Source organism: Lemur catta, chromosome 1 (genome assembly GCF_020740605.2).
Source record: "Lemur catta isolate mLemCat1 chromosome 1, mLemCat1.pri, whole genome shotgun sequence".
NCBI classification, from domain to species: Eukaryota; Metazoa; Chordata; class Mammalia; order Primates; family Lemuridae; genus Lemur; species Lemur catta.
The window spans coordinates 48,818,729-48,829,591 of record NC_059128.1 but is presented as its reverse complement, the minus strand read 5'-3'; the positions used below and the strand labels follow the sequence as shown (position 1 = coordinate 48,829,591).

General features: G+C 38.2%; 1 protein-coding gene across 1 annotated transcript; it reads left to right on the top strand.

Annotated features, from left to right (window-relative positions):
* The first annotated feature begins 1,594 nt into the window (after positions 1 to 1,594).
* C1H14orf28 (chromosome 1 C14orf28 homolog) lies at positions 1,595 to 10,300 on the top strand. The gene is made up of 5 exons (XM_045568014.1): positions 1,595 to 1,866; positions 4,468 to 4,992; positions 7,648 to 7,737; positions 8,850 to 8,984; positions 9,852 to 10,300. Exons 2-5 carry the CDS (start codon positions 4,469 to 4,471, stop codon positions 10,033 to 10,035), a joined length of 933 nt encoding a protein of 310 aa, XP_045423970.1. The 5' UTR covers positions 1,595 to 1,866; position 4,468; the 3' UTR covers positions 10,036 to 10,300.
* The last annotated feature ends 563 nt before the right edge of the window (positions 10,301 to 10,863 follow it).

Here is a 10,863-nt window from a genome sequence, read left to right as displayed (position 1 = left end):
ATTATCTTAAAAAAAAACACTGCAACTCAGCTGTCAGATTTTGAGGGGAGTGGAAAAGAAGCAGAATGGAAATCTCAGTTAAAGGCCTCAGTGAGGTTTGTAAATTATCCAAGTATGCAAGGAATCTGTGCTTCCTCCATCTTGCTGAGCCTTGGCAGAGTTTAATAAACCATCTCACTACTATTCTCCAGAAATGGTGTCAACCACCATATCATGTCTGTTTTAGGGAAGAGAATGACCTAATCAGTATAAAATGAACTCCATGTCCTGTGAGAGATTGTCAGTTAAACATATAATCCATATTAACACACATTTTAAAAGCGTTTCTACTTGCAGGATAGGTTTAATATTGAGTGTGAACTTTCTGCACGTGTGTGAATTCCAACGCACTAGTTTATTTACTCTCTCAGAGCCTCATCTATAAAACTCCATAAAAAATAAGAAAAACTAGGAAACTAAAAAGAGCAGGCTTTGCTAGAGTTATTAATTATTCTTTTGGGGGGCAGAACCATCTTTCTTCCCCCGCTGCTCCAAGAGACATCATTTCTTCCCATTCTCCATCAGCAGCCATTATCTTGATTAAGTCAAGCTTCTCTCCCAGCCTCCATCCCTCTATCACTAGACTCCTTGAAAGCAGTCCATGAGGAAGGTCCCTACCACAGCCTTGGCTGACCATCACGTTGATGAAGAAGCCATTCAACCTCCCCCAGGCTCAGCCTGTGGCTGAAACACACTGAACTACCAGGCTGGCCTCGAGCTCTCCACATCAGCCCTCATGTATTCTGGAGGCTGGGCCTCACTTTCCAGACACTCATTTGTTAAATAGCTGGATGGGAGAAATCTCCACAGTATCTCATTTGTACTTGGAGGTAGAGGTAGTTTTCCAGCGTAGCCTGGGTTCTTCAGACGTAGAGGCATGTGGGGTTTTGATTCTTTAAGGGAGGATACAAAAACTAGGGTCTAAGGAACAGAAATAGTGGTTGAGCCCACAAACTAACATTAAGCACTCCTAACTTCAGTTTCCAGCACCATCACTTGTTGTGTGGGGCTCTATCTCCCAAACTCAATTTCTTCAACTCTACAATGAGGCTAAAGCTATTTTTTTTTAAATAGTGTTAACTTCTATGTAAATTACAGCCTATTGGTCAATCATCACCTTGAACACTAAAGCTGGCATTTAACACACTAATTCAACTTTTTCCTAAATATATACTTAAATAAAAAGCTTAAATAATTACAATTTTAAGTTTTCTTCTTCTGACTTAAGAACTTGAGAAGACCTAAAAGCAAAGTAAACTCAAGTAAAATGGTACAAACCTCAAAAAGCCAACGAGGTTTTGCCAATAAAGCTCCGCCTCCGTGCAAACCCTGCCCACTTCCGTCTGCCCCACCCACCCTCAAATACTGAACCCCGCCCCTCTATTCGAGATCCCGCCCCCTGCACCTGATCCTGGTTCCCATTGGCCAATCTAGAAGCTGTATACACACCCGACACACGCACGTTTGGCTGGGGCGTCTTTGCGCCTGCGCAGCAGCACCGTCAGCCCGCTGGAAAGGGGGGGCTGGGGGGAGGGGGGCGGAGGTCAGGCCGAATCTTCCTTCGTAATAACAAGCGACGCGTCCCGCGGCCCTGGCTTTGTGGGTCCGGTCGGATTGGACCTGGGCGCTGGAGCTACTGTGGCTCCCGCCTTGGCGGGTGCGATGGAGGCTGTGCCGAAGCCCAGCACTCATGCCGGGGGAGGCCGAGACAGCCGGCGGTGCTAGTAGATGAGGCGGCGGTGGCGGCGGCGGCAGCCCGGGCTCTCCATGAGCAAGCGGCGGCGGCGACGGGTGCGGCGGCACCGGCGGTTTTCGGTCCCCTGGGAGGTACGAGGAGTCGGCTTCCTGGTGGACGGAGACTGGCCGGTGTGGGAACGCCTTCCACAGCCCGGCCCTCCCGCTCATTTGCCCGCAGTCCCGGACGCGCAGCGGGTTCACTGCCCGGACCGAGGCAGGGGCACCCGGCCGACTCGTCGGCCCCGGGTGTGGGCGTCTGCCTCTCGTGCGGAGCCGGCCGCGGCGCCCGGCCTCCTGGGCGCGGCCCGCCGGGGGCAAGGTGGGCGCGGCCGGACTGAGCGGGCTACGAGGGGGCGCCCGCCGCGCGCCCAGCCGGTCCCTGCCTCAGAGCCCCGCGCTGCTTCAAGGGGGAGCGCGTGGCCGCTTTTTCCGAGGAATGTTTCGGGGCGCTGATTCCAGAGGGGACCCTGAGAACCCCTGAGCCCTTAGGGAGTCCGGCATTCCGTGCCTTGGGCAATGATCTGGTCCCCACAGCCAGCTTGGGGTACAGAGTGCCACACGTGGAAATGACCGCTAAAGAAAGGCGTCGTTTTGCTAAGGAAATAGAGGTCGGGGAGTTTTCCACATTTATTCAAACTGGAGGGCCTGTTGAGGCAGGAAAATGAAGCCAGCTGAATACATCCTCCAGAGCTTCCAATACAGTGCTTAACAGTCTTTTGACAATGTGACGAAAACCTAGACAATTTTAAGTAAAGCTTTTTACAGCCATTTCTCCATCTCCCTCCTCCCATTTTTATTGCAGTCACCAAGTCAATGCTGAAACGATTGTTACCCCTACTTTTTCCAGTCCTCCCCTTCCTTCCCTTCTTTTTTCCAGAAACAGACTAAAGAAGTTAGTTTCATGGCATTTTTATCATTGTGGTTAATTCTCTTAGAATATAACTATTGCTTTACACTGCTATATTTTATCTTAACTTGGTCGTGTCTAAAAGATAATTTGAAGGAAAATACTAGAGATTTATGTTTCCAATGCAATGTTTAGGAATCTGAACTCAGGCTCTTTAAGCAACCTTAAGCCGTGCTACAAAGTTCTTTAAAATTCAACAGAAAGAAATCAAACCATAGAGTTATTTTCATTTTTAGAGTTATTTGAATGCCTTATGATTTTTTAAATGAAAACGAGTCAGTTTCTGTTAAGAAATTGAGTTCCTGTTTTCGTAAACTACAGATTTGCCACACCCTCTTATTCCTAAGTAGTTGACTAGAACCAACTTGTTAACAGACTAGATGTAAACATCTACACTTCAAACTAAATATAGTGTTGAATATTACTTTCACTGGTATTGCTTGAAGCTGAAAACGCTGTATGTGGGTGTGTTTAATATTAATATATTGTAGAACTGAATTTTAATCTGCTTGTATTGCAGATATTTTGAACTTAATTTCTCACAAATAAAACACGTAGGTCTGCATTATTATTGAGTGTTGAGTTCATGCTGTGCTTGGGAGGATGTGGCACTTGAAAAGATGGTGAAAATATTAGACACTGATCTCAGTCACTCATTTCTCTGTTTCTATTCGTCAGGTGCTTCCCTTTTTTCATAAAAATACACTTTTCCATAAAAGTAACATATTGTAAAACAATTTGATCTTAGTTTAGACATTTGTTTGTCCCAAGTAAAGTGAAGCAATTTTTTCAATACAATTTCAAAAGGGACTCATTCCTTGTTTTTAAAAAGTGAGGTTTATATAACATACATATGACATAAGCATGTTTATTAAAATACTGTCAGTGGCTTTAAAAACAAAATGCTTAATTATCCTCAACGTTGGGGAAGGATAGGTGCCAGTTTAAAGAGGGAGGAGACTTCAGTTCATTCCCAAAACATGCATGGGGGATAATCAATATATTTGTCAGTTTCTGAATCAGATCTTCATAGCCTGGCCTCTGCAGTTAAAAGTTACAGGATATCTAAATTGCATAATTAATAGAAGAATTCTAAGTTGCAAATAAAAATCCCAAAGTGAATGGAAATATTAGCTATGCTACTAGTCACGTAAGTTCTCATGATTAATATTCCCCATATGTTGTCTTTCAAACCTGGTTATCAGAATTAGCCTTAGTCTATAGCAATAGGAGGTATACTACACTAAAATGTGTAGTATAAGTAATATAAAGACCATCAAATAGCTATTATTCTATATCCCAACTAAGGATCCCATTATATTAGTTTCTTAAGTGGAACCACCTATATTAACAAGAAAATGAAGCACAGCTTGTATTTTGGAGGGAGGAGGAGGTTTACATTAGGAATCTACCTAACCAAACTTTGTATCTTTAAACAGCTTTATTTTCATTTAGGATTTATTTATACTTTGCATCTTTAAACAGCTTTATATTCATTTAGAATTTTTATTTTATATCAGAGATAAAATGTAATATAATTAACATAAAGACCTATCAGATTGCCATTCTGTACCTTAAAAAGAGATTTCAGCTTCTTAAATGGTCTTTCTAGAGACCAGCCCCCAAAAGGGGCTCATTTAAATTTTTTTTGTTACACTGGGAGGGCTTCTAATCAAATTTAATTTGAATCATTAGATGGATTTATTTTCATTTAAACGTATCTCCTGCGTTTAACATACAAAGTCACAAGTTCACATGTTCTATTTTAAACTTTTAAAATGCAGGATGAAGACACTGTTTGAAGAGATCAAAGCATCAATTAAAAATAACTACAACCAAGATCGATCATTTTGGAGGCCTGTTCTTCCTTGGGGAGGTGTATTTACTATCAAAGCTGGCCGCAAAGCAGTATCCTGTACACCACTCTATGTTGAGATAAGACTGAAAAATACCTGCACCATAGATGGATTCTTGATGCTATTATATGTCATTCTTAATGAAAATGAAAATTTCCCCAGGGAACTCTCTCTTCACTTTGGTAGAGAGTTTGTAGACTGTTTTCTTTATTTAATGGACACCTACAGTTTTACAACTGTGAAGCTACTTTGGATTTGGGACAAGATGGAAAAACAGCAATACAAGTCTGAAGTTCATAAAGCTTCACTAATAATTGATTTGTTTGGGAATGAGCATGATAATTTTACAAAAAATCTCGAAAATCTCATGTCTACCATTCAAGAGAGTTACTGTTCCAACTGGCGATGCCCAACTCGCATACAGGAAGATCAGCAGCGCACAATTAACATAAAGTAAGTTGCCCTAAAGTCTTTTGTCACTTTTACTTTTTATAATGAATGTTGCTTTAAATATATATAGTCATGCACCACATAATGATGTTGGGGTTAACAAAGGACTGCATATATGAGGATGGCCCCATAAGATTATAACACGTATATTTACTATACCTTTTCTATATTTAGATACACGAATAGTTACAGTTAAGTACAGTATTCAGTACTGTAACATGCTGTACAGATTTGTAGCCTAGGAGCAATGGGCTATACCCTATAGCCTAGGTGTGTAGTAGACTACACCGTCTACGTTTGTGTAAATACACTCTATGATGTTCACACAACAAAGAAATCGCTGAAGGACACATTCTCAGAATATATCCCTGTTGGGTGAAGCATGACTGTGTTGCCAAAGTACTTGTTAAAGTAGAGCCTGTGTAACTACTTATCCATGAACCAGCCACACAAATGTAAGACCCTTCTGCAGGTCCCCTGAAAAAAATATTAGTCTATTACATCCAAACACCTTAGAATTACTTTACAATAAACCTTTTTAGTAGCAAAGTAATAAATTAGTCAGTATGCAAAATGTTTTACTCTTGCTTTGAGTTTACTACTATGACTATGTAATTCTTTGTGTTACAAATTTAACCTCTTAAAAGCCCTTAATACTGTTTTGGAATGTTTCACCTTTTGAATGGATCTCTGCCAGGAAGGCAAGTTTCACATGAACAAGAGGATTAAAAAGTATTTTTTCATATCATAGCCAGGGCATAATTATAGACAGAAACCTCGAACTTGGCGACTCACAGCTGAAGGAGATGTGGATGTGAGAAGCTTTTACACTGACTAGGAAAGGTGCTGGGAGCCAGCTGAGTGTTTTTGGCCTTCAGAGAGAAGGCAGACCTCCAAGCTGGTAAATGACAGGGAGGGAGTCCAACTTGGCAAGCCCTAGTGGAGTGCTGGGAAACATTAAAGCCCCCGGGGGACATGAGCTGGAAAAGGGATGATTGCCAGTGGAAGAAAAACAGACCCAAACACATTGTTGTCAGACAAGGTATTTGGCCCTGTGATCCAGAAAAACAGCCTAATAGATGTTCCCACTTGGAAATGTACATCACCTACCCTAATTTATTAAACTCACATTTTTTCTGAAATATTATTACTGATATGATCATGCTGATTTTGAAATCTCTGTCAATGTAAAATTTTCTTAGTCTACATCATAACGGTCTAAAAAGTGTTTCAGGCAGGGCAGTGGCTCACGCTTATAATCCTAGCACTTTGAGAGGCTGGGGTGGGGAGATCTCTTGAGGCCAGGAGTTTTAGAGCAGCCTGAGTAAGAGTGAGACTGTGTCTCTACAAAAAATAGAAAAATCAGCCGGGCATGGTGGTGCGTGCCTGTATTCCTACCTACTAGGGAGACTGAGGCAGGAGAATCACTTGAGCCCAGGAGTTTGAGGCTACAGTGAGCTATGATGATGCCAATGCACCCTAGCGTGGGGACAGAGTGAGACCCTGTCTCCAAAAAAATAAAATAAGTAAGGTTTTTTTAAAAAAGTATTTCAAAAGTTTATCTTGTTTGTTTAAAAACTAGTATGTTTCAATTTGTAAATATTTTGAAACCATAACAAAATATTTATAATTCCATTAATACTAATATTTTATACTTCTCTCTTTTAATAAAATATTTTTCATCATACTCTATAACTTTTTAAAGTTTTTGCCTACATTTTATGCCTGTATTTAAAACAACCTCTGAAGTATGTAGGAAAAATTTTTTTAACAGATCAGGTACCTGAGGCCAAGAGTGGTTGTGACTTTCATTTAGTCAGGTAACTAATCATATTCTTTCCTGAAACTGAGTCCAAGTTTTTCCCACCAGACCAGATTGCCTTTTTTGAATCCTCTCACAAATTTTTTAGATTAATGTAGCCACATCTGCATATTTCAGGATTGTTTACAGAAGAATGTGATGTTTCTTAGAAAACGTCATGCATTAATGTTTATTGAGTTCAACTGGTTTCTATACTACCTGCAAGAAGTACAAAGATAGATGACAGAGGTTGTACTTGGTATATACTTCTGAGGTCCCCAACCTGGGGCTGCTGTTCCGTGGCCTGTTAGGAACCGGGCCACACAGCAGAAAGTGAGTGGCAGGCACGCAAGCGAGGGAAGCTTCATCTGTACTTACAGCCAACCGTATTGTAAGCTACATATGCAAGGGATCTAGGTTGCATGCTCCTTATGAGAATCTAATGCCTGATGATCTGAGGTGGAGCTGAAGCAGTGATGCTAGTGCTGGGAAGTGGCTGCAAATACAGATTATCATTAGCAAAGAGATTTGACTGCACAGAGATCATAATAAATCAATTGCTTGCAGACTCATATCAAAACCCTACCAGTGAGTGGTAAGTGACAATGTAATAATAATAGACATAAAGTGCACAATAAATGTAATGCACTTGAACCATCCCAAAACCATCCTCTGCCCCTAGGTCCATGGAAAAATTGTCTTCCATGAAACCAGTCCCTGGTGCCAAAAAGGTTGGGGACCGCTGGTATACTTGGTTTTGCTACTAACAGATTGACCTGTAAAATTTGTTATCCTAATAATGTTTTAGCCTGTAAAATATTGAAGCAGTTCTTACATACAGTTTACAATTATTGTAGTCCTCCCCAAGAAATTCCACATGGAAACTTGATACGACTGGCTGTGGATGAGTTATTCTGTTCCAAGATTGAACTGTGTGAAGAGCGTGGGTAAGTATATGATAGACATTTACGATGAAAGTATTTCTATGTTGTTTATAAGGAAACCTGAACTGATGTGCTCTTTGAAGTTCATGCTTTATGAAATGGCAATTCAAGTATTTAGGAAGCCTAACACTTTTTAATCTTATTAACAAACTCAGTTTACTATTTCATCTTATGCTGTATTTTCAAGTAGCACGATATAGACTATGGTACTACAGATAATTAATGAACAAAAAGCAAATGCCTTTCTTTTTTCCCCACTGCTGAGTAGGTACAATAAAACCTTGGTTAACTGGAACCCAGTTAATCGGGACCCTCAGTTAACTGGAATTTTTTCTGCATTCCTCATTTAGAAGAAAGAGGTAAATGACAATCAAAAAATTTAACATAGTAAAAAAAAAAAGAGGGGGCAGAACATATTTATCCCAATCTCTTAACAATTTCTGTATCTACGTTATTTCACACTGAGAATTAATATTTAGAAGAGTGATCTTACAGCTAATCACAAAAGAAAGAAAGATAAAAACACCTTCAGTTAATTGTACTTAAGTCCAGAAAATGAACTATTATATTTTAGCAACAAATACCTCAAACGGGTGATTTTCTGGTTAACTTGGTTTAGTCAGTAATGTTTGTTAACCAGAATACTGTACCCTGAGCATTCCGGTTAATCGAGATTTTACTGTATAATTGTATTTATTGTATTCTGATCCATATGCTTAATGCCTAATAATACTAACAAAACGAAATTTGCTTCATGCTCATAGAAAATTCTAAAGGCAAAAGGAAGCAATTAGACTCATTATTCCCCTCTCTGCCATTATTTGAAACCAGTTTAAAGAGAAAAATGTATCTACAAATAAAAGCTTATATATCAGTTCAGCAGAATCACACTTTTATAGGCTTAGGTAGAAATAGCTAGCTTTTCCTGGAGTTTTAAAGTATCATTTCTCATATAGAGAACACAGCTTGTAAACAAGCTAATAATATAGCCACACATCCACCTATATCTATGATACATAATTGTAAGAAAATTTAAGTCATAAAGACAGCCCAGAAGTATTGAACGGCAGCTTTGACCCAAGTATAATAATGCCCATGCCTATTTTCTATTTTAGGTGTGGTGGCTTAAGAGAATTTTCCCAGCGAGTTTTTTGCCATGGGGCACCCGCTTTTGTTGTCTTAAATATGCAGCATTGGAAATCTGAAGATCTGGCATATGTACCCTATTACTTGGATTTATCTGACCACAAGTAGGTGTTTTTTTATTTTTTTATAAAACGACTGAAAATAAATTTTTTATCCTATCATTTATCATAATTTTAACTAGCCCTTAAGAAGATATTGTTGGAAAAAATCAGAGCTATCTCTAAATTTATGTATTCTGAATAGGACAGAATCTACTAGAGAGAGTCAGTCACTAGCAGTAGTGGTTAGGTACTTGGACTATAGAATAGACAGAATTGGTTTCAAATCTAAGATTTTTCAAATCTTAGCCCCATCTTTTACCAGATATATAACCTTGGGCCAGTGACTTAACCAGTTATCACATGAGTTTTCTTAGATATAAAACAGAGATGACATCTACTAGGTGCCATTATTGTGAGGATTTAATAAGATAGCACATGCTAAGTGATAAGGAATAGTGCCTGATGCATAGTAAGCAGTCAGAAAATAGTTGCTATTATTGGTATTTTAAGTCGAAGAAGTGTATAGTAATATACAGGAGTCATCATTTAAATATAAAATGCCATCATTTTAATCATTATGTAATAAAATCATATGATAAAAATATTTGCATACAAATCAAGAAATACAGGGTTCTTTTAGCATTTTGCCTTTAAACTTTTTGTGTGTGTTTTCTATTTTTTAATAGAACCACACAGGCTATGAGTTAATCTGTTAAAATATGTTTTGTAAAAATTCTTAAATTATATCATTCTTTCAACATTTTGTTCCACATTACCAATTACAGTACATGATTTGTACAGATGGATATCTTTTTCAGGGAACAGAATGCAAACAATCTCAATTATTTTATTCCTTAGTTAAGAATTTAAGCAATGTTTATCTTTTAAAAAATTATAATTTTCTGCTACACTTTGTTACTTAATTTGCAGGTATTTGTTGGAAGGTGCCACATTATTTAACAAAGAAGAACATCATTATTCTGCAGCTTTCCAGATTGATGGACATTGGATGCACTATGATGGCCTCAGAAATGTGAATTTAATTTTGTTAAATAAACCCCCAGAGTTTCTCCTCTTGTCATCATTGGTTTATATTCGAGCAACAGAGAAATAAATGTAGACTGATGCTAAATTAAATTGTTTTCCCTCCTGCCCATGCTCCCCCAGATGAAGGGCTTTATTTTGTGTATACTTGGTATCCAAGGAGATAGTTCAACTATAATAGTTTCAGAGGTGTATTTTCCAGTGTTTAGCCCCAGGTAAATCTTTTATATAGAGGATCTATGCAGAAGTGTTTGTATTTCTTTTTTGTATTTCCTGGGTTATTTTTATACAAGCATATTTTATGTTGAAATAAAATATATCTTATGGCCTTTGTATTTTTTATTTATATATACCTCAAAGATTTTTACAATTCTGTCCTTGAGTACGAGAAAATACTTTCTCATCAGAATTCTAAATTTTTCTTTTTAGATCCAAGTAAAACCTGGATAAAAGTCAGTATTGCAGTTTATATAAATTTAATAGTTAAAAATGTATTTCTTTGCCCTACCTCACTGTAATCCAAAGTGCACTATTGGATCTAGTATGGATTTGATTGTACAACTTACGGATGTCTTAGTTTACTTTACCTGTCAATTTGCTGAATTTTCCTGTGGCAATTTTTAAAAATATTTATGTGAGAAAATTTTCTGAGCTTAACCTATTTCTTTATAATGGCAAATTATCTAATACTTTAACCACTTGCTAAAGTATTATAAACCTGCCAAAGGATTTTAAATGTTAACTAAGCTTCCAAGTTGAATTCAAGTTATTTTTACAAACAAATTGTATAATTGTCCTAAGAGTTTATCTCATAATGAAATGTAATTGAAATGCTCTAATAAAAATGTATTTTGCACATAAGACAACTATAAAAAATATTAGCAACTGGATGTTTACT